General features: G+C 39.7%; 1 protein-coding gene across 2 annotated transcripts; it reads right to left on the bottom strand.

Annotated features, from left to right (window-relative positions):
• Nucleotides 1-1593: 1593 nt before the first annotated feature.
• On the bottom strand, nucleotides 1594-23522 carry nup35 (nucleoporin 35). 2 transcript variants are annotated; one of them, XM_063050085.1, is made up of 9 exons: nucleotides 21245-23522; nucleotides 15350-15517; nucleotides 14691-14818; nucleotides 13871-13931; nucleotides 9192-9333; nucleotides 6451-6520; nucleotides 4462-4590; nucleotides 3391-3552; nucleotides 1594-2792 (listed from the first exon to the last, which is right to left on the bottom strand). In XM_063050085.1, exons 2-9 carry the CDS (start codon nucleotides 15504-15506, stop codon nucleotides 2715-2717), a joined length of 927 nt encoding a protein of 308 aa, XP_062906155.1. In that variant the 5' UTR covers nucleotides 15507-15517; nucleotides 21245-23522; the 3' UTR covers nucleotides 1594-2714. The 2 variants fall into 2 exon arrangements, with proteins under 2 accessions (XP_062906155.1, XP_062906154.1); XM_063050084.1 differs by lacking the exon at nucleotides 21245-23522 and adding an exon at nucleotides 21073-21210 and having other exon boundaries at nucleotides 1595-2792.
• Between the last annotated feature and the right edge of the window lie 1823 nt (nucleotides 23523-25345).

The raw sequence follows: 25345 nt of genomic DNA on the forward strand, positions 1-25345 counted from the left end.
TTTTGAAAGTGTTTCTTCTTTAGAATTTTATTTGTTTTTGATAAGACAGCTTGAAGGTGATCATGAATGATTTCAGACTACTTGTAGGACTTAAGAATTTGGAGAAACAAGAAATTAGCTTTTACTAAATATAATGCATTTAATTACATAGCGGTTCTGACAGTTTGCAATAGGTCAACTAAAGATGTTTAGTTAGTGATTTTCATTTGTACTCAGTGTCTGAGGCTTCTCACTGAAGCGTCCAACGGTTGCCCTGATATTGTTTCTCCACCACAAGAATGTCCTGGTGAAACCTATCACCATGCTCATCACTGACTGATTTGCAGGGAAGTCTAAATGGGAATTCAGAAAATGAATCTTTAATGACATGTTGTACTTCATGGTTTTGTATGTATGAAGCATGTTGTTAATCAGCTGCATGCAATTAGGTTCTCTGTAGTTGCCAAGAAAATTTTCAATAACACCTTTGAATGCCTGCCATGCGATTTTTTTGGGTTCCCCTGGAAGTTCTTTAAATTGTCTGTCATTGATGACCTGTTTGATTTGTGGAACAATAAAAATGCCTTCCTTAATCTTGGCATCCGTTATTCTGATTTATGAATTGAAATAACAAATATAGGTGATTTTTTAAAATTGGGTTGTGTTAGAGAAATTTTATGATTTTCATGATCAGCAACCTAAGCTCCAAAGGATACACCCAAAGTATTCAGGAAGCAAAATCTTTGTTGTCCAAAGTTATTGGAAGTGAGTGAGCACTTTACCTGAAACTGGAAAATTCAGTGCTCACTAAGGAGGTTATAAAATGCTAAGTCAGGAGATATAGTTCTTCTAGTTTAAATTGGGCATCACTATACTTGTGGAGGAAGCTGCAGACATGAGATTGAGAATATTAACTTACAACAGAAAACTCAGGACTAGCCCTGTGGCATGAGGACAGATGCTCCACAGAAGCTACTTGACTAGTTGAGTTCTTCCAGCATTTCTGCTTTTGTTTCAGATTCTAGTATCTGCAGATTTGTTTGCAGATTTTCTAACCCAATCCTACCTGAAGTGGTTGGACCCCACAACATTAAGGGCATCAGCTGAACCCATCCTGTCTTCACAAATCTCACAAGTATGGTTTCTCGAAGTGTCACTAGATTGCGGCAGTACACATGAACCAACTTTATCCCCTCATTTCTCACTCAAGAAGCACAAGGATCAATTGTTCCCTTTCACTACCCAGCAAGCTTTCACCAAATCGGCTGCTAGGACAGAGCCTGGCACCACATTCAATAACAGAACAAACCACACTCCAATGACCCATTTGTCTGAAACTCAAAACAGATCAGAAACTGCAGATTACTCTGACATTACAAATGTTCAAGTTTTTTTCCTTTAAATGTACAATTTTTGACTCATTAATTACATTACCTTATGATTTTAGGACAGATTGTGACATGGCAGACATCATTTACAGCAAAGAAACAGTGGTGTGATCATTCTCATGTAAACTAATGACACAAATCAAAAATATTGCTCATGGATCGAATATTCATTCCTTCAGTTACAAAATTTACTGATAATCAAGAACCTAAAGCATTTTTATCAATAGCTTCATTACAAATCACAGTAAAATTGTGTAACTCGGTACTGAAAATATGCACAAAGATATTCCATCTTACGAATGCAGGCTTTCAGGCATGCTGTCATTCCTTCGGCAAAGATTTGGGACTATGTAAATCCCTTTGTGGCTAAATGTTTGCAGTGAAACACTGAAATTAAATTGGTCCTACTTAATTAACAATGAAACATGACTTCATGTCACTAGCGACTTAGAAGTATCCAACCTTTATTTGAAAACTACTACATTTCCAAGACACCATTTTAGATGTGTGTTATTTTAGTTTGTTGACTGCAACTGGACAATGCTTTCCAAGATTTTTTAAATATACAGAATTAACCATTTTATAAATATACACAATTTATAAAATCTACTAAATCAAAATGGTCTCATCCATAAATTTTATTGCTGTAACTGTTTGAGAATCCAGCTGTATCATACAACAATTTGACTTTTGAAAAATATGTCTTCTAAAAAAGGTTTACAAAACAATGAATACCCAAAAAAAATACTAGCAACACTTAGGAATATGCAATAATAATTAAAACCTGGAATTTTTTGGCATTCACTAGTAAAAGATAAATCAAATTATCATCATTTTGTGTGATAACATAACATTTTCAGTTCAATATAAAAGAAGACAAATTCAATGTCATGGTCTTGGATTTTTCCAGCATGTAGAAAGATCATGTGCATTTACTTGAGAAGGTAAATAATAATGTACATGATCAGAAAAGTATACCACCAACCCCAGTCAAGATTCTCTTATCAGGGAAATGCATGCACCAAAAAATTAAAAAGGCAACAACTGGACATTTTGTACACAATGCAGATTTTATCTGGAAAACCTCCATTTAATCACACTTTTTGCAAACTCGTACGTGGTCAAACCCTAAAGTGCAAACTATTTACAGGGTGTCTGGTCAGAAGCAAGACATGAATGTCCTTGTACTAATAACAGTGGTCATACAACTAACCATACTGTATTAGTGCTGGGGTTTTCCTTGTTAATAAAGTGGTGTCCATAATTGCACATAAGTAAGAGTTGATCAGCAACTGTCCATTAAACTTGAAAGGGATCTCTTTTCAAGGTTCTTTAAATTCAGCAGAACTACCAACCAAACATGTACTCCATGGCTTTGGAAACAAGACTTTCATCTTTTCTAGGAGTCTGTCTGTCTGAAACCACCTAAAATGGAGGGGAAAAAATGAAATGAAAAACTGATTTAGTTTCCAACTACCATTTCAAATTAACTAACAACATCAGTCTCCAGTTTTTCGCATTAACATATAAATTACATTCAAGAGGAGCTCACTCAGCTCTTCAAACTTGCTCCCCATTCAGAAAGATTACAGCTGATCTGACTGTAACCTCAACCTTACATACCCATCTACTCACTGAGGTTTCCACTTGTTTTCAGAATCAAGTACTTATCTACTTAAAAATATTCATAAATTGCTTCCACTGCACTTTTTAAGACAGTTTCGAACACTCAATACTTACCTTTATGTTACATGGGCACTTATTTTTAAAGAGCATCCACTTACTCCAGATTTACCCACAAGAGAAACATATTCACCTTGTCAAGATCATTTATAATCTTACATACAGTATTTCACAGTAAGTTCCCACTCGCTCTTTTAAACTTCAGCAGATACAAGTATAGGTAGTCCAACCTTTTCTCAAAATCACCTGTCCATCTAAAGCATTAAACCAATATATCTTATCCAAACCTATTTCAACACTTCAAATCAAGAGACAAGTATTGTACTTGCCAATCACATACCTGATAGTCACTACTAGAAGCTTTGTATGCAGCAGCCAAAGGCCTCATTGCAGTAGTTTTTGGCGTACTTGGTGACTGGGCAGCTATACTCATGGTGTTGATAGGAGGAGTGAAGACAGAGTAGACAGATCCACCACTTCCATCAATTGTCTCCATAACACTCTACGTATTAAAGGGCACATTTTTGAATTTTTTTTTAAATGAACTTTTGTCTTCAAAACTACTCTATTAAAAAAAAATCATGTTATCCTTGAAACATACACACATAACATCATAACTAGACTTATGTCCCGAATGGGAAAGGCGCTAAGAGCAATAACACTAACATGTTTTACTTTTTGGAAAAATCTCTAAAAATCTTGTAATGTCATAAAATGACATTCGTTATTTCCTTTTGTTTTAAACTCTTCACTAAAGCATTTAAATTTTTATAAAACCAGGAAAACTGGAGGGGGGGAGGGGGGAATTCTAAATCAATGAAAGCTGTACTCAAGGTAAATGATAACCTCAAGTTCACCGTACTGATGTTTCAACTTACTTAAAAGAGCAAATTTCATGTATAATCAAGATGGAAAATAAGCAGAACTTTGGCGATGTTTTAATAAAAACTTATAATGAAAACAATGTACATTAATTTTCCAAAAATCTGTTATTCAATCAGTCAGGAATTCCAGCTGTTTGCCATCTAGCTCACCAGATAATACTTGTCACACTCTCCTTCCTACTCACCAGTGCACCAGCTTCAACATTCCCTTACAACTTACCTAGTTCACTGAAAATTTATTTTATATTGTAACCTCTAAGAAAAGGAACTGAAAGTACATTGAGGTATTAACAAAAATAACATCCAACAGTCTGGAAAATCTGCCAGTCCAGCACAACCAAAAGTCTTGTGCATGCCAGCTTATAAGAATTTTACTGTACATTGTCAAAGAGGGCAACCCAAGGCTCTGCATAAAAGCACCAAGGAGGCCAGAGTACTCAGTGGTCTACAAGCATTTCTAAAAGCCTTGACTGTAGCTTAAGAAATATGCAAACTTCAACTAAAATAATGGTAAAAAGACAACTTACCTTATCAATACATGGTTTCACTCCAACCATGATGGACTCGCCAAAAATCTTCCCATCTTTACTTAATGCTTTTCTGGCCTGCAGTTTAGACTGATACTGAATGTGCATCCAATTTCCATTGTTTGACATCTGTGTACCATTCAACACAACCAAAATCAGTTTTAGATCCAAAAGAAAAAGCAGCACAGGGCAATATTCAGTGTTTGCTTTATTGTGTAGGTAAAGATTATGCAATGCATAATGTAGAGAATAAAAAGAACACAACATCAGATTACGTAGTGATTGTATGGAATGCAGTTTTGTTCCTTAAACAATGTAGTCAGGAAAAGCCAAATGACATCCCTTTACTTTATTAAATTTATAAAATATGAAGTCAAGTTTCAGCTCCATAAAGTGAATTTTTTCCATTTTGAAGGATTATGGCACATCTGTTATTAAGTGGGTAAAATGAATTCAGTAATTTCAATTCAGCAGAAATTACCACTAGAATCAAAGAGCAACAGCTTAAAACATGGTTGGAAATGAAAAGGATCTTTCTACTTAACTCTCCACTGGCTAATCAATAGATTGAAATAGATTGATTAAGCCTCTAGCATTTGAACTGAAGGAATTGGGGAAGAACAGTTGGGAAGAAATAGATTCATGGGGACTGTGCTCTTTTGGAATGAAGCAGTTTGATTCAAAAAGTCTTCCTTTGAGTGGAAGAACAGAATTCAGGTAAATTTTTAATTTTTGGAGAGGGCAAGATTAGCGGAATCCACAGGCTGATGTGATAATGTGTGGAAGCAAATATTCTGATCTACAAGATGCACAATTTTGTCTGCCTCACAAAATTTTAAAAGCTATGTCAAATGTAACATATCAATCTACACAACAGTAGAAATTATATTACAAACAAAAAGTTTCCAGAAGGAATATCATTTAATATTTAAGAACTTTATATGACCAATGTTGACAATGTAATGCATTAACCGTGTAACGTTGATCAAATGCTATCAGGTTTTCTTTTTAAAATGCTGACTCCAGAATCACAACTGGTTTTCTACTGATGTCAGCCAAAAAATACATTCTCAATGGCTAATACATTCAGAATTCAAAAACAAAGCCTTTCAAACTGACCCGAGAAAATACAGACATATTTATTGTATTTTTCAAAGGTTAAAATGTCAATAGCTTTAGCTTGGATTATGTGAATAAAACCACATTGTAGCAGTCAATTGCAATTCAGCTCAAATACATTCAGTTCACTGAATAAGTTCATCAACTGAATGCATAAGGAAAGTTTTCCCTATGAGTACAAATACGAATTATATGAAAATTATGAATTATCCCTTTGAGTAGAAATATGAATCATTATGCTCCTTACATTAAATTGCTCATTTACAAATTAAAGAGAACCTTCATTAATAGAACCACAAAAAAATTAAGTATTTCGATCCTTAGAAAGGTAAAAATGTTTCCACTGCAAAAATAGCATATAGCTTAAAGCCAGCTTTGTGGTAATACGCCTTTGTAATAATGAATTTATATTCAATATTGCAGTCACAGTTATCAAAACAGTACTATATACATGACAAATAATCCAATTATACTAACTACATTGGCTTGTCAATCTTTGCTAGTCCTGAGGGGAATATTACATTTGTCAAGTGAATGCAGAAAGTTCCAATTTCTGCCTAAGTATATAGTTACGCTAAAAACAAGTAGTAGCAAGCTTTACCGATTTAGAAGGCTGCTTCTATTTATCTTTTTGAAGGTAAATGGTCTCAATCTATCCTTGGAAAATAACACAATTTCAAGTGCAACTTGTATTCAGCTTGCTGATTACACCAAACCACTTCAGGATCAGAAAAAAAAGAATTTCATTTGATGGAAATGTTTGAATTTTACACTAACTAATGAATTAACCCATAACATTAAATAGTACTTTAGTAAAAGCCACATGAAAAAGTTACAACTGGAGGGGTTGAGCAGTTTTTGGAACCTTACCACATGCTTTAAGATATTTCCATATTGTGCAAATTGTAGGAGGATGTATGAAGCAGATGCTGGAGGAAACCTGTAATGGGATTTTCCAAGTGTGATTAACTTTAAATAAAGTAATCATACTGCACAAGAAGCTAAGCTTACAGTTAAAAACCAGGAACATTAGCAATGACTAAGTTTTGCAAGATTACTTCTAGTCACTAGAAATTTGATTTCTTTTTGCAGATAAACATTTCCAATTTGAACAGTTACAAATCAGAAAAAAAAAATGCAATCAGCCAGATGTTGGATTTCCAAGTTTATTTTAGTATCAAACCAGCCATTCAGTCTACAACTGACAGCCACTAAAACCAACTTGGAGACTGGAAACTATCGTAAACTATATGATATTCTATTGACTAGTCAATAATTCAAGTTGTCAAAGCATTAGATGGCTTAAGAATCCTCTGCCAAGCTAAAGTTAACGCTATGCAATAAAGATATTGTTCTATTACAAATTTGTAATTTAAATATGCCATGTCATTAAGAATACAGGTGTCCCCCACTTTCCGAACGTTCACTTTACAACATTTCGCTTTTACGAAAGACCTACATTACTACCTGTTTTCACTAACCGAAAGAGGATTTTCGCTTTTACAAAAAAGACACCCGCTTTAAACTTGTGTTTACCCCGAGGAATACTACCATGACCATGAAGCCTTGCATGGGCAGGTGTGTGCACATGCATGTACGTGCCAATTTTTTTCTACAAATCTGTTTTGGCTCAATCTTCCTGATTCTGATTAATGAAACTACACTGTACATACATTATTTCTACTTTATATAGGCTGTGTATTTATCATATCATTCCTGCTTTTACTATATGTTAGTGTTATTTTAGGTTTTATGTGCTATTTGGTATGATTTGGTAGGTTATTTTTTGGGTCTGGGAACGCTCAAAATGCTTCCCCATATAAATTAATGGTAATTGCTTCTTCACTTTTTGTTATTTCGGCTTACAAACAGTTTCATAGGAATGCTTCACCTTCGGATAGCGGGGGAAACCTGTACACAAAATGCTGAATTGTTCTTTTGTTAATTTAACTGTGTCTCAAAGATAGAACAATGGCAAAATTACAGCTCTCAGATATAAACTGGTTAAATCCTTGGTGAGACTAGTGAAGATTCTAAATCTTCACATAAATGATTCTGATAGAAAAAAAAAGAAAAATAGGTTAACAAATAGATTTAGTGAACGAGCAACAATTTAAGGCATGGTTGAAGTCCTAACGTAATTTTGGAATGTTAACTCAAATACAATTCCTCAAAATAACCTGCATTTCTTCCAAGTATTAATCAGAGAAAACTTTTATCAAACACAAGTCACTTCTGCTCTCTAATTTAAAACCTGGGCAATCACTTATTCCATACACGTCTATACAGAGAAAGGTTGATTCTATCATCATATACCAAAGGCAGCGGTAAAAAAAAAGTCATTGCAATCAGGACTGATCAGCAGACTAGAGATACTACTAATTCAAAAAGAAATATTCTTATTATTGAAACCAATGAAGAATGCAAGGAAACACACACAACATGCTGGAGGACCTCAGCAGGTTGGGCAGCATCCGTAGAAATGATCAGTCAACGTTTCGGGCCGAGACCCTTCGTCAGGACTGAAGAGGGAAGGGGCAAGGGCCCTATAAAGAAGGTGGGGGGAGGGTGGGATGGAGAAGGCTGGTAGGTGCCATGTGAAAAACCAGTAAGGGGAAAGATCAAGGGGTGGGGGAAGAGATAGGTAGGAAAGGCGAAGAAGGAATAGGGGAAAGCACAATGGGTAGTAGGAGACGGAACCATGAGGGAGGTGATGTGCAGCTGGAGGAGGGGGCAGAGTGAAACTGGGATGGGGGAAAGGAGGGGAAGGGAATTACCAGAAGTTGGAGAATTCAATGTTCATACCAAGGGGCTGGAGACTACCTAGATGGTATATGAGGTGTTGCTCCTCCAACCTGAGTTTGGACTCATCATGGCAGTAGAGGAGGCCATGTATGGACATATCCGAATGGGAATGTGAAGCAGAGTTGAAGTGGGTGGCAACTGGGAGATCCTGTCTGTTGTGGCGGACAGAGCGGAGATGCTCGACGAAGCGGTATCCCAATCTGCATCGGGTCTCACCGATGTAGAGGAGGCCGCACTGGGAGCACCTGATGCAATAGATGCCCCCAACAGACTCACAAGTGAAGTGCTGCCTCACCTGGAAGGACTGTTTGGGGACAGACAGGATCTTTGACCTTTCCCCATACTAGTTTTTCACCTGGCACCTACCAGCCGTCTCCTTCCCACCCTCCCCCCCACCTTCTTTATAGGGCCTCTGCCCCTTCCCTCTTCAGTCCTGACGAAGGGTTTCAGCCCAAAACGTTGACTGATCGTTTCCACGGATGCTGCCCAACCTGCTGAGTTCCTCCAGCGTGCTGTGTGTGTTGCTTTGACCCCAGCATCAGCAGAGTATTTTGTGTTGAAGAATGCAAGGATGTTTGTATCTCAATTCAGCCTATTAGGCAGCATCAAACAATGAAAAACTTCACTGAATAAAGCAAGGAACAGGTTATAGCAACATAAGCTAACTATTGGGAGTGACTGATGTAAAATTGTCAAAGCCTTCAACCATGGAACAATTCCACTATGGTGTTGGTACCCTCACTGTCATGTGCATCATACATTCATAGCTATTTCTAAAATGGACACAGAAAATAGATGACACAAACCCAAAAACTGTAATCCAAGTTTCATCTAAATGATCATCTGAAGTGAGAGATTCTCCTTGAGTATAGAAAGGGTCTGCTTGTGCAGGAGAAAGTGTGGACTTTCTGTGCTGGCCAATCGTGGTTGGCGTAAATACATTACCACCTAAAGACAGAAAATAAACAGATAAGATTCAGTACTTTCTACAGAACAATCATTTCACCTCAAGATGCAGAAAACAGAAGACCTTTGAGCCCACTGTGCCATTCAATATGATTGTGGCTGATCATCCAAATTCAGTAGTCCATTCCAGCTTTCTCCTTGTAACTGTTACTTTGTTTAGCCCGAGAAGAGTATCTAACCCCTTCTTTGAAGAGTTCAGCGATTAGCTTCAACCGCTTTCTATGGCAGAAATTCCCTCTGGCTCCATTCACCCCAACCCCCTCCTTTGGGTGGGGGAAACAAATTTTCCAGCTGAAATGACTTGTTTCTTTTACCCCAGTCTGCAACCCCTGAACTTGGACTCCCCTGCCATTAGGAATGCACTTCCTGCACCTAAGCTGCCGAGTTCTTTCTCACATTAATTAAAGGAGTACAGAAAGGCAAGCAAATGCGCTCTTCAGTTTTACTGAACAACGCATCGCAACCATAGAAGCAATGTGCATCCATTACTCACAACAGATTTCTCATTGCTGCAGTCTAGTCAGGAATCACTGACTTCACCACGATGAGTGTGTGCTTTCAAGAAGCCCTGGATGACCCAGCAGATTCAGTCTGCTGAGGGCTAAACCTGCAGCACTCAAGACCAGCAATTCAGAACACTTCAAGACACTCAGGTACAACTTACAGAAGGAGAATGTGCGAGCAAAAAAGCAATTCCATGCGAAGCTAGAGACAAAATCAGATGCACTACAGCACTGGCAGGGTTTGCATGCCATAAACTTACTACAAGGTGAAACCTAACAGCATAAATCACACCGATGCTTCACCCGCTAATCAGCTCAATGCCTTTTATGCACAATTTGAAAGGGAGAATAACATTACACCTGTATAAATTGCCACAGCATTCGGTTACTCTGTGATCACTGTCTCAAAGGCCAATAGTAGGAGATCCTTCAAAAAAGTGAATTCTCGCAAGATGTCAGGCCTTGATGATGTAGCTGGCTGGGTACGGAAAACCAACCAACTGTCTGGAGTGAGTGTTCAAGGACATGTTAATTTCTCATTGCTGCAGTCATACCAATGCCCAAAAACAGCAAGGTGAACTACCTCAATGACTATCGCCTGGTGGCACTCACATCTACTTTGAAAAAGTTGCTTTGTACTTTGTTAACTCCTGCCCAAGCAACAATCTAGACCCGCTGCAATTTGCCTAACACCACAATCTGTCTATCAACACAAAAGATCTAGTTGACGCAATTTCACTGACTCTCCACTTTTTTAAAAAAAGTGCCTAGACAACAGCAAATCATACGTTAAGCTGTTTATTGATTACAGCTAAGCATTCAACACTATCAACCCCTTCAGTATTCATCAACAAGCTTCAAAACTTGGGCCTGAGCCTTCCTCTGCAACTGGATCCTCAACTTTCTTACTGGGAGACCACATATCTGAAACAACATCTGCTGCCCACTGGCAATCAACACAGGAGTACCTCAAGGTTGCTTGCTTAGTCTGCTGCTCTACTGACTCTACACTCTATGTGGCTAAACACAGCTCAAACACCATCTATAAATTCGTACACAAGACCACTGTTGTTGGTAAAATCTCAGGGGGTGACGAAGAAGCATACAGATGTGCCACAGTTCAGTTGTGTGAACGGTGGTGCAATAACAATCTCGCACTCAGTGTCAGTAAGACCAATAAACTGACTGGACTTCAGGAAGGCAAAGTTAGAAAAACACACACTGGTCCTCAGAGGTGTCAATGAACCTCTCAGATGACCTATCCTGGGCCCAACCCACTGATGCACTCGTACAGAAAGCACACTAGTGGCTCTATTTCTTCAGGAGATTTGGTATGTTGCCAAAAATTCTTGCAAATATCCGTAAACATACAGTGGAGAACGTTCTCACGAGCTGCATCACAGCTGTTCCAATGCACAGGATTGCAAGAAAGCAGTCTCCATCACTCAAACCCTCAAAAAGGACATGCCTTCTTCTCATTACTACCATCAGGAAGGGGTTACAGGAGGCTGAAGACCCACATTCAACAATTTGGAAACAGCTTCTCCCACCCCTCCCACCACCAAATTTCTGAATGATACATGAACACTACCCCTTAACTTTTTAAAAAAAAAACATTTTTATAAGTTATAGTAATTTTATGACTTGGCAGTGTACCGCTGCCACAAAGCATCAAATAATATGACATACGAGTTGGAGAGAACAAATTCCATTCAGATTCTGATTAGAAACAGATCTTGGATTTCAACTGAATGTAATGAAGCCCCACCATTAAGGACCTAGTATTTGACGTCCAGTGATAAATACTCAAAACTTAATATCATGTAATAATGTGCAGGGAGCAGGAAACTTCAGAATGTTAGAACACTTTTCTTAAGGTAATGAAGGCTTTGTAAACTGTCACTATAGTTTTTGATAGTTCACAACAGAATTCAGCAATAGTGTGAAAGATCAAGAATAGTGTAGCATTTCTGACGTGTGCAGAATGTATTGAAAGAAATCTATGGAAGTAATAATTTAAGCAAGAGGTCAGGCATTCTTGGCTCTCTCTCTCTATGCCATAAAATATATCTTCTTGGGGCAGGATTGAACCCAGTGACTCAGATTATATTGGGATACTGTTTTTTATTGGTCAGTAGTGTGGGAGATTATGCTACAACTTATAAAATCTCAGTCAGATATCAGCTGGAAAACCGTGTGTGTGCAATTCTGATCACCATGTTATGAGAAGGGTATGATGGGACAAGAGACTGCAGAGTACGTTCACCAGGGTTGCCACATTTCATTTTGAAGACACTTGAGAAGTCATGGCTATTCTTCCTAAAGCAGAGAATGTTAAGAGGCATGACTGAAATATGTAAACGTAGGGTTCTCAGTAATATTAGCTGGACTGTTACCCGTTAATTGCCTATTACAAAATGGCTTCTCTGAAGTGTTAAACTAAAATGGTCTCTCGTACTGTTAACTGCTGAGTAAGGAGTTCTCTGTAGCGGTATGTTTGGGTTATAGTTAGTGAAATGGTTTGCTAGCCAATGGAAGTCATGTTATGCTATCTTGTATGTGTGTGCTGAGTTGAGGAGCGCGGGCTTTTTCGCGAGGCGAGCAGAGAAGACGGACGTGCAGGGAATGGACAGCGGTTCCAGGGTGGCAGATACCAGACCTCAGGGGTACGGATGGTGGTCGGAGTCTCGGAAGAACGTTGTGGATGGAATCGGAGGCGTGAGCTCCAACGTATTAAAATATTATGTGCACAAGACTGATAAGTTACTTATGTGGCACCTTTTCTTTTAGTTGTTGCTACTAACCCATCACCAAAACTTGCTATAAAGTATGATTCTTTACTCGCACTTGGTATGTTGTTTGATATTTGTGTCATGGCTGATCATTGAGTGCCTCACACCGTATCCGTGCCAAAGCATTTGCATTGTTTGGCGGGGTCGATGGCCATTCACCCTCGGCAACGGAAGTCAGTTGGGGCAAAGGCCGTCACATAAAATTTTGAGGGATGTAGATCGGGTAAACTGAAGGAAGCATTTCTCCATATCAAGGATATAGATTTAGAGCAAATGGAAACAAATTTAGATGGGATCTGAGGAGGATCTTTTCCAACACAAAGAGTGGCATATAACTGAAATGCATTGAATAAGAGAATAGTTGAAGTTGGGTCACTGAGAAATATCCAGAAGAGTACTTAAATCACTTGAGCTTAAAATACGACGGACCAAGAGCCAAGCAATGGGATAAATACAGAAGGGTTCTTGTTCACGTGGCACAAATGGCCTGTTTCTATGCCTCAACCTCAATGATATCTGTGAGGGGTTTGCATGTTTTCCCTGTGAGCATGTAAATTTTCCACAACATCCCAGAGATGTGAAGGTCGGTAAGTTAGTTGGCCACTGTAAATTGCCCAATGTGTATGTTAAATCTGAGGATGTCAAGAGGATGTGGAATATCAACATAGAAAGTGTAGGATTGGAATAAACAGACACCTGTTTGTCAACACTAGTTAGTGAGTTGAAGGGCCTCAATATACGCTACATGTTTATAAGATGTGACAGTTTCCTTTATTTTTCTATGTTATGGTGCAAAAGGCTTTTAGAAGCCAACCAGCACAAGCTGCAGACTTCATGCTGACTTGGTTTTGTTGGAATAATTCATAACTTAATGAGGAAAGCCTTCATCTCATAGATTTAAAAGAACTAGTTTAAGGCGTGGATAAAGAATTTGTACTAAGCATCATAATGATGTATGTGCACTAACGAGTGAGCAAGAAGGGCTTTAACAGGTTACATTTGCCAAAGTACTATCTCAGAGTGGAAAGAAGTTGCTTCTTCATGATTTTTAAATATTAAGAAAGGAGCCTCCTATACTTATTTATCATGAAAACTGGTTTGTTTACATATTGTAAATAAAGAAACAAGCTAGACTTTACACGTAAAGCTTTAAAGCAAATATCACGTCCGTGCGTGAGCAATAAACTATAATTGCTGAAAGAACTATATTAGCAGGAAACATACCTGATCCAGGTGTTGATAAATTACTCCCACACAAAGGACTTTGGAGGCTTGAAACATTTCCCTATAATGAAAGAAGTAGCCAATGAAAAATAATCTTCAAATCACTGTGATTCAAACAATTTCTTATCATGCTAATAAACTGGTCATTTCTTACCATGCTAATAAAATGAAGGAAGGATAAACATGGATAAAAGGAATTCATTCTTTGCAACACCTATATGTATCAAGGTATTGAAAAACAGCACTGCCAAAGTCTTAGAAGTTTTCTTTTCTCCATTAAGACACATTCACTTCAGGGTATCAAGAAACCAGTGCAAAAGATAGAAGAAACAGTTTGGGGATGAATAAACTGATCCCTTAAAATAATCCAGATGGACAGAAAGAAAATTTAGACATTGCCGCAGTAAGGTGAAGTACTGTGGAATCACACTATACATTTCAGATTCAATAAACAATGCCCAGCTTGTGGCTATTGCAATTTATACAAGCAAGCTCATCATGCATAACTATCCCACTTAGAAATTGTCATCCTTAATTTTAATTTAAAACCTAAAGGAAATAATTCTATCTTGATCATCATTAGTTTAAAAAAAAGGTAGCAACCATTCAACACTTCACCTGAATTTACAAAATTTTAATCTGAAACAAAATTATTTATTTTTCCTGCAAAAAAAATCTCACTGCTTCTTTTGCATCTCTCCTCCTCCACTCACAAATATAACTCTGGATATACATAGCCTACCGTATGAACCAGCAGCCCCAAAGCATGATGAAGCTTTGCCCAAATCAATTACCCTTTTGCATGAATCTAGCTCCTTACCAGCTGATGTGAATTTAAGGATGTGAGCCTAGCTCTTGAAGTTCCTAAATCGTCAAATAGACTTCGGACCGGTGGAGCTCCACACTTATCTTTAGGAGTGGGTACAACTGGTTGGGGAGGTGTACCCCCTAATTTAAAGAAATAAAATGCATGAACACATTTCTCAAATGTAAGAAAACTTTACAATTAAAACAGTTATAATTTTGTTGGAATACATACAAATATGGAGATTAACTATACATATTAATGGAGGCAAGAGCATAAACTCAAATGCAAAACAGTATCTATACACTAGACTTGTAATTGCATTATAGTACTCAACTGGATTTAATTTAAGGTTCAGTGGTAACCAAAAGGCAAAAGCTTCTAAGATTTATAATATGGCCGAATTAGTTCTATCTTTACTATTCAAACTTCCTCAATAGTAAGACAAGATTGAAAAAAAAATACTGTAAACAAATTAAACATAAACTAGATTGAGGTGAAGGTAGTACAGAGTCAAGGCCTGCCTTTCCTTAATGGTAACAAAAGGCTGAAGACTGCCATTTGAGGATTTCCTCCTCATTAAAAACATGACTTTACCATCAAATAGAATACTTACCAAAACTAAAAATGCAATGACCAAGTACAACTTAAGAGCCAAAATCAATGCTCCTTACCTCCAAATGGAGTTCGTATATCCGTTATACTAGCTAAGGTGCCGCCAAAGTTACGTGCTTGAGGAGTGACTGGAGATGGTAAATCTCCCATCAAGAAACTAGGTAGAAACTGGGCCCCTCCACCAGGCTTAGGAGACGTTGGAGATCCCAGAGCCATTGGTTCAGATCCTATAATTAAAAGCCCCAATGAGTGATAATTGTATGAAGGTATACAAAAATTACTCAATTCTCTTTTTAAGAGCTGCTTTAGAAATGAAGAATTCTTGCTTTTCAAACACCTTAAATGTATGAAGGAGTTTGACAGAGTACTCTTGGAAAAGATGTTTTCATGTGTGACAGACTTAAATCAAAAGCCATAAATAACAAGATTAGTGACAAGTCAGAGCTAACATTGCCCATAAGAGTGAAGAGTAAAGACAGCAAGCCAAGGAAACACTGGGTATTAGGGAATAGAAGAGTTGATTTAAAACAAAAAGGAACCATATGGTAGATTATAAAGTACTGAAAATGGGAGAGGCCCTTCAGGAATTTGAAGAATGTAAAATGATACCTACAAGAGTCAGGAGGGCAAAGAAGGGCCACAAAGTATCACCAACAGAGAAAAACCCCAAGGAATATTGTAGCATAAAGATTTTTTCTCATGTATGTGAAGGATGTAAGAAATAAAGTCAATTCATCCATATTTTAAGAGCAAGAGGTAACCAGGGAAAGACAGGGGGCTATTAGAGACCAAACAGCTAATCTGTACATGGAGCTAGGGGACATGGGGAAGATCTTAAATGAATGTTCTAAATATGCATTTACCAATGAGGAAGGCATTGCAATTGGAAATAGTATTTGGGACAGAGAAATTTTAGACAACATTACATTTATAAAAGTGTTATTCCATGCCATGGCAGGCATAAATGTGGATCTACCCCAAAGCCCTGTTATGATGCATTCCAAAAAGGAGGAGAATATCAGGGACCTGATGGAGATATTTAAATCTTCAGTGGTCACAAGTGAGGTGTCAAATAACTGGAAGGTACTGAAACTGGTAAAAAAGAAAAAAAAAACTGGACGAATAGTGGGTCAAGCAGCAACTACAGAGGCAAAATGTGTATTTAGTGTTTATGGTTGAGACCCTGCATCAGGACCAACGCAAGATCTTAACCTAAATGTCAACATACAGTAGTATGCAAAAGTTTGGGCACCCCTGGTCAAAATTTCTGTTACTGTGAATAGCTAAGCGAGTAAAAGATGAACTGATTTCCAAAAGGCATAAAGTTAAAGATGATATATTTCTTTAATATTTTAAGCAAGAAAACTTCTTTATTTCCATCTTTTTAGTTTCAAAATAACAATAAAGGAAAAGGGACCAAAGCAAAAGTTTGGGCACCCTGCATGGCAGTACTTAGTAACACCTCCTTTGGCAAGTATCACAGCTTGTAAATGCTTTTTGTAGCCAGCTAAGAGTCTTTCAATTCTTGTTTGGGGGATTTTTGCCCATTCTTCCTTGCAAAAGGCTTCTAGTTCTGTGAGATTCTTGGGCCGTTTTGCATGCACTGCTCTTTTGAGGTCTATCCACAGATTCTCGATGATGTTTAGGTCAGGGGACTGTGAGGGCCATGGCAAAACCTTCAGCTTGCACCTCTTGAGGTAATCCATTGTGGATTTTGAGGTGTGTTTAGGATTATTATCCTGTTGTAGAAACCATCCTTTTTTCATCTTCGGCTTTTTTACAGATGGTGTGATGTTTGCTTCCAGAATTTGCTTGTATTTACAAACGTTTGTAATTGAATTCATTCTTCCCTCTACCAGTAAATGTTCCCCGTGCCACAAGCTACAACACAAGCCCAAAGCATGATCGATCCACCCCCATGCTTAACAGTTGGAGAGAGGTTCTTTTCATGAAATTCTGCACCCTTTTTTCTCCAAACATACCTTTGCTCATTGCAGCCAAAAAGTTCTATTTTAACTTCATCAGTCCACAGGACTTGTTTCCAAAATGCATCAGGCTTTTTTAGATGTTTTCTTGCTTAAAATATTAAAGAAATATATCATCTTTAACTTTACGGCTTTTGGAAATCAATTCATCTTTTACTCGCTTAGCTATTCACAGTAACAGAAATTTTGACCGGGGTGCCCAAACTTTTGCATGCCACTGTATAGCTTCTGACTCCACAGATGTTGCCTAGCCCAGCACTTTGCTTTTTTTTGTTTCAAATTGAAGCTTTTACAATCTCTTTTGTCAACAAATGTGCAACTTTTATTGAAGAATAACAGCAGGGAGGTAAGCCAGAGAATCTCAGGCACTCAGTAATGTCAAAGGTACAGAAACTATTTGAAGAAATCGTGTGGATTAAAATTAGTCTACTCTTTAGATTGATTAGGGATCATCAGCACAGATTTTTGGTGGGAGATCCTGTCTAACTAATTTAACTGATTTTTTTTTGAAGGTGTTATCTAAATATATTTCTCAGTGGGTTCTTTTGGGTTTCTTGTGGCTGCCTGTAAGGAGACGAATCTCAAGGTTGTATAATGCATACATACATAATAAATATACTTTGAACTTAAATATATTGATGAAGGCAATGCAGCTGATTTAAGTTTCAGTAAGGCTTTGACAAGGTCCCAATAGAAGAGTGGCCAGAATGTCAGAGCCCATAGGATCTACGGCAAGTCAGATTCAGTACTGGCTTGGTAAAAGGAAACAGAGGGTGATGATGGAGACCTGCTTTTGTGATTGGAAGCCTATGAATAGAAAAGTATCTCAGGGATCAGTATTACAATATTTGCTGGTTTATTTATGTGCAACTTATGCTACTTTCACGTATATATACGATTACTAAGTATGCAAATAACATGGAAATGAATGGTGTTGATAGCGAGGAGGAGAATCTGGGCTACAGAATATTATTGATCAGCTGATAAAATGGGTTGAGCAATGGCAGATGGAACATAATCCTGGTAAGTATGGTTTTTTTTAGGGTCAAAAAATGGTAGGCCATATTCCGCAAATGGCATAGCTCTAGGGACTATTGAAGAACAAAGGGACGTCAGAGTGCAAATCAAAAGGTCACTTAGTGGCAGTATAGATAGTTGGTGAAGGGTGATGATGAATGCATATGGGATACATGCCTTCATTAGCAAGGAAGGGCATATTATACACCAGCAGGGAGGCTTTGCTAAAACGTACAAATCATTGGTTAGGCCACACATCACATTATAGCAAGGGACTGACTGAAATGGAGAGGATATTGAGGAGGGCCAAAAACTGAAGCCCTTCCCCAAAGTCCTTTTGCAGAGCCCATACTCATGATCAGCTTGTCCCTTGGCACAACGTTCTGGACTTTGAATGTGCTAGTTTGCAGCACTCAGTCATAGACTGTATCTTGCCCTAGAACATCAGTTCAGTGTACTAAGGGTTTGTTCCAATGTGGAACAACCAGATTAACAAGCACTGTGTGGGTTATGGATAGAGCTAATCATTTTGTTTTTCCAGTGTAGATATTTCAAAGGGTTAAATTGCAGACTTGCACAGATTATGGCAGTTCATTCACAGTATAATGGTTAAATAGCCTAAATACAAGAGTGGTAGAGAAAATTAATTAATGAACAGTTTGAAATCATACACAGGGCAGGCACAGATCAGCAGTGTGATGATACATGCGAATCCAATAACACTCAAGAATCTCAGTACCACTAGAACAAAACAGCTAACTTGGTCCAATCTACCAGCACAAATATGTTGCCATGATAGAGCATGAATGAAGTCTGTGTGACATCTACAAAATGCACCAGGTCTGTTGACAGCCCTTGCCAAATCTGTGTCTTCCATCATCAACAAGCAGGGCAAAGCAACAGTTTAATATTTTTCAAATCTGTGCTGCCCTTCAAGTCACAGTAAATGACTAACAAAATATCCATTCCTTCATAATCCCTGGGAAGATCCTGGAATTCCTGCATCACAGGAAACCAGTGGTACAAGAGAGTGGTTCACATTTTCACAAGGATAATTAAGTATGGACATTAAATGATGGTCTTTCTGCAAAACCCACAAAGCCGTCAGAATATTGTGAATACCAGAGAATCCATCAACATTTTAAAAAGGTAGTTTTAAGGATGCGCACCCAAAAAAATGTTTAAAAGGGCGTTTTGTTCAGAACCCCTCTTACAGTATTTTTGTTAGCTTTTTCCTTCTTGATATTTACCATTAAGTAGCCAGGTCATAATAAATATCCAGATTAAAGACTACAATCTTGTTTAAAAAAGTATTACTTCATTTTAAGATACTGCTTCTAAGATTACAAAACCAAGGAACAATAGGCATTAGCACAAGCATCAAGTCAACATATTCCATTCAGATTAATCTTTTAATGTAGATCATAAATCATAGTAAATTAATAACACAAGAAGTCACATGGACCTTCAAGTCCATAGAAGGACTGCCCAGCCTGATCTCATCTTCCAGCATTTCATGCACACACCCGGGCACTTTTTAAACTGGGATGAGGGTTTCTACTTCCAGTCTTTCAGGCAGTGATTTTCAAACCCTACCACCTTTTGAACATCTTTTTCTCATTTTCTCTCTGAACCTTTAAGCAATTTAAATCTATGCACTGAGATAACAGTATCAAATTGCAATTTCTACTGTTAAATCACAATGCAGTTTATAACAAGGAATCCTCCAAGCACAAGAGTGAAGACAGCCTATTGTATATGTAGACTAAAGCCTGAGCATAGCCCAGTTGATAATTCAAGCCACTTGTTTTCCAGCCATACTTGACAATTTACTCTCTGTTCCTGAAGGCCTCCCACTCATATGCCACACTGGATTCTAAAGGGCTCATAAGTTTGGTTTAAATTACCCAAGTTATGCCCCTTGTAAGACAGACCAGCTTGGTAGTCTAACCATGAACTTTCATTTTAATATTTTTAAAAAATTGACAGTTGTACAATAAATAGTAGAAGTCTAGTTCACATCCAAATCCAAGAGACTGCAATACAGGAAACTGAAGCAATAAATCATCTGGAGGATCTAAAGGTACAACACAACCAAGCACAAACTGCAGCACAAATTCAGATGCTTTAACAAATGGATATCATAGAGTATCTTGCCAATTCCCTGGCTTGTTTCAACATTTTCTGAAAAAGAAAATGAGTCACCCAAATCTGTCAGCTTAGGATGATCTCATTCGATTTTCACTCTCCCATCTCTTGTTCTGCCCCTGGAAGATGGGCATTGCCCATGGGATCCAGACTTTTGCGAAGGGGGTTACTTCATTCCACAGCCTTCCAGTGTAAAACAGATTAATAGGTCTGTTCTAAAGATGTGCAGACTCTCGATCCAGTTTCAAAATTTAAAATAAAACGCCTACTGGTGATTTAGGTCACGAATAAAATAATGCAATCATGCTTTCTGACCGCAGCTTATATCACGAGTAGACCATTACATTTGTTGGCTGGATGCAGTGCACAAACGAACTCACAGAGACCAGCAAAAAATTCAGTGGGAGCGACCTGAGCCTTTCTCAAATATGCCGCCAACACAAACCGCGCTGGACCATGCGTGGCGTTCCTTCCCCATTCAATCAGTAACTTCCCCACATCCGTTCGCGTGTTTCAGGAGGGGGATCCGGCAGCGGCCTGAGCACTGACCTCGCTCCAGGACTTTACCAACCACCCCGCCGCGTACGGACCTGAGCAGGACACTTGCCGGGCTCCAGGCCCCTGAACCTCACCTTGGAACTCCATGGCACGGGGCTTTCTGAAGCGCTGCGCACACGTGGACCCGAAGGGCGAGCGGCCCGTCCCCCACCCAGAGGCCCCGCACCGCTTTCGGAAATGGCGGAAAATCTCCCTCCCAATTACAACCGCGGAGCTGCACGACGGGAAAAAAAGGCGTCACTCAACTGCTCGCTTCCAAGCGACTGAAAATCGGAAGGTTTGCCGGCTCGCTCGGCTATGCTGACGCTTACTCCGCCGGTATCTGCCTTGACTGTCAAGCCCTATGTGCAAAGTGGGTTTGTTTGGCCATCATCCAGATGAGCAGAGGGCAAAATCCTCCAGGTCTGCACAACAACAAGCAGGCAGGAGGGGAGCTCTACCAATATCAAATGGCAAGGCTGACGTTAATAAATGTCATGACATTTAAAAGCAAGAGTGATAATAATCTCCCGTGGAGCTGCTTAGAGGAATTACAAGGAAAATGAAAACTGCAGATGGTATAAGTCTGAAATAATGCTAGAAACACTCAGACGGCTTCTGTAGAAAAAGGAAACGTTTCAGATCGAAGAATTTTCGTCAGGATTAACAGTTTTTGCTTAACAGTGACAGGTGACGTGTGATAAAATGCAATACGAAACGTATAGAAAGTGACCTTTCAGCCCAGTGAGTCTCTGCTGCTACTTTGAAAAAACCAAAGGATTATTGTGGTTGTTGGAAATCTGAAATGCCGGTTAATAGTTAGCAGGTCAAGCGACGATTTTGGAAAGGGAAGCAGAGTTAACATTCCAAATCAATAATTTTCACATGAACATATGAATTAAGAGGCGAGTAGGCCACTCAGCTCCTTAACTTTGCTATGCTGTTTTAAAAAATCATAGCTGAGCATTTGATTGTTTCCTCAATTCCACATCCCCTACTTTTCATGGATCTCCCCACCCCTCCACCTCTTCTGCATCCAGAATATGCCCTCTTGTTGTTACTACTGTCAGGGAGGCAGTAGAGGAGCCTGAAGACCCCCATTATCTGATTCAGGAACTGACTTTTTCCCCTCCTCCATCCAATTTCTGAATGGTCCATCAACCAATGAACAATACTAGAGTCATAGAAAAGTACAGTGCAGAAACAGGCCCTTGGCCCATCTATTCTGTGTCAAACCATTTAAGCTGCACACTCCCATCAACCTGCACTGGAACCATATCTCTCCATACTGCTACTATCCATGTACCTATCCAAACTTTTCTTAAATGTTGAAGTAGACCTCACATGCGACACTTATGCTGGCAGTTTATTCCACATTCTCACAACCCTCTGAGTGAAGAAGTTTCCCTTCATTCCCTTAAGCTTTTCACCTTTCACTCTTAACCCATGAGCTTTAGTTGTAGTCACACCCAACCTTAGTGTAAAAAGCCCGCCTGCATTTACCTATCTATACCCCTCATAATTTTGTATACCTCTATCAAACTTCTTTTCAATCTTCTATGTTCCAAGGAATAAAGTCCTAACCTATTCAAGAGACAATTTCGAACGAGATTGAAGACGACATTGGATGCACGGCAAAGTCTGCAAGACATTACTTCCTACAAAGCGAAACCCAATAGCATGAATGGCAGCAATGCTTCACTACCAGATGAACTCAATGCCTTCTATGCACGCTTTGAAAGGAAGAACACAACTACAGCTGTGAAGATCCCTGCTGCACCTGATAACCCTGTGATCGCTATCTCAGAGGCTGATGTTAGCCTGTCTAAAGAGAGTGAACCCTCCCAAGGCAGAAGGTCCCAATGGAGTACCTGGTAAGGTTCTGAAATCCTGTGCCAACCAACTAGTGGGAGTATTCAAGGACATTTTCAACCTCTCACTGCTACAGGCAGAAGTTCCCACTTGCTTCAAAAAGGCAACAATTATACCAGTGCCTAAGAAGAAGAATGTGGGCTGCCTTAATGACTATCGTCCAGCAGCACTCATATCGACAGTGATGAAATGCTTTGAGAGGTTGGTCATGACTAGACTGAACTCCTGCCTCAGCAAGACCTGGACCCATTACAATATGCCTACCGCCGCAATAGATCAACAGCTGACGCAATCTCAATGGCTCTCCACATGGCTTTGGACCGCCTGGACAACACAAAACCTACGGCAGGATGCTGTTCATGGACTGTAGCTCAACATTTAATACCATCATTCCCACAATCCTGGTTGAGAAGTTGCAGAACCTGGGCCTCTGAACCTCCCTATGCAATTGGATCCTCGACTTCCTAACTGGAAGACCACAATCTGTGTGGATTGGTGATAACATATCCTCCTCGCTGACGATCAACACTAGCGCACCGCAGGGGTGTGTGCTTAGCCCAGTGCTCTACTCCCTATTTACACATGACTATGTGGCTAGTCATAGCTTAAACACCATCTATAAATTTGCTGATGATACAATCATTGTTGGCAGAATCTCAGGTGGTGACGAGAAGGCGTATAGGAGTGACATACGCCAACTAGTGGAATGGTGCCACAGCAACAACCTGGCACTCAACGTCAGTAAGACAAAAGAGCTGATTGTGGACTTCAGGAAGGGTAAGACAAAGGAATACATAACAATCCTGATAGAGGGATCAGAAGTGGAGAGAGCAGGTTCAAGTTCCTGGGTGTCAAGTTCTCTGAGGATCTAACCTAGTCCCAACATATTGACGCAAACAACAGGAATTCTGCAGATGCTGGAAATTCAAGCAACATACATCAAAGTTGCTGGTGAACGCAGCAGGCCAAGCAGTATCTATAGGAAGAGGCGCAGTCGACGTTTCAGGCCAAGACCCTTCGTCAGGAGTAACTGAAGGAAGAGTGAGTAAGGGATTTGAAAGCTGGAGGGGGAGGGGGAGATACAAAATGATAGGAGAAGACAGGAGGGGGAGGGATAGAGCTGAGAGCTGGACAGGTGATAGGCAAAAGGGGATACGAGAGGATCATGGGACAGGAGGTCCGGGAAGAAAGACAAGGGGGGGGTGACCCAGAGGATGGGCAAGAGGTATATTCAGAGGGACAGAGGGAGAAAAAGGAGAGTGAGAGAAAGAATGTGTGCATAAAAATGAGTAACAGATGGGGTACGAGGGGGAGGTGGGGCCTCAGCGGAAGTTAGAACATCGACTTCTCTAACTTCCGCTGAGGCCCCACCTCCCCATCGTACCCCATCTGTTACTCATTTTTATGCACACATTCTTTCTCTCACTCTCCTTTTTCTCCCTCTGTCCCTCTGAATATACCTCTTGCCCATCCTCTGGGTCACCCCCCCCCCTGTCTTTCTTCCCGGACCTCCTGTCCCATGATCCTCTCGTATCCCCTTTTGCCTATCACCTGTCCAGCTCTCGGCTCTATCCCTCCCCCTCCTCCTATCATTTTGGATCTCCCCCTCCCCCTCCAACTTTCAAATCCCTTACTCACTCTTCCTTCAGTTAGTCCTGATGAAGGGTCTCGGCCTGAAACGTCGACTGCACCTCTTCCTATAGATGCTGCTTGGCTTGCTGCGTTCACCAGCAACTTTGATGTATGTTCCCAACATATTGATGTAGTTATAAAGAAGGCAAGACAGCGACTGTACTTTTTATATATTTTTATACACACATTCTTTCTCTCACTCTCCTTTTTCTCCCTCTGTCCCTCTGACTATACCCCTTGCCCATCCTCTGGGTTCCCCCCCCCCCTTGTCTTTCTCCCCGGACCTCCTGTCCCATGATCCTCTCATATCCCCTTTGCCAATCACCTGTCCAGCTCTTGGCTCCATCCCTCCCCCTCCTGTCTTCTCCTATCATTTTGGATCTCCCCCTCCCACTTTCAAATCTCTTACTAACTCTTCCTTCAGTTCGTCCTGACGAAGGGTCTCGGCCTGAAACATCGACTGTACCTCTTCCTAGAGATGCTGCCTGGCCTGCTGCATTCACCAGCAACTTTGATGTGTGTTGACTGTACTTTATTAGGAGTTTGAAGAGATTTGGCATGTCAACAAATACACTCAAAAACTTCTATAGTTGTACCATGGAGAGCATTCTGACAGGCCACATCACTGTCTGGTATGGAGGGGTTGCTGCACAGGACCGAAAGAAGCTGCAGAAGGTTGTAAATCTAGTCAGCTCCATCTTGGGCACTAGCCTACAAAGTACCCAGGACATCTTTAGGGAGCGGTGTCTCAGAAGGGGAGCTGCCATTATTAAGGACCTCCAGTACCCAGGGCATGCCCTTTTTTCACTGTTGCCATCAGGTAGGAGGTACAGAAACCTAAAGGCACACACTCAGTGATTCAGG

The sequence above is a fragment of the Mobula hypostoma genome, chromosome 6, assembly GCF_963921235.1.
Source record: "Mobula hypostoma chromosome 6, sMobHyp1.1, whole genome shotgun sequence".
NCBI lineage: Eukaryota > Metazoa > Chordata > Chondrichthyes > Myliobatiformes > Myliobatidae > Mobula > Mobula hypostoma.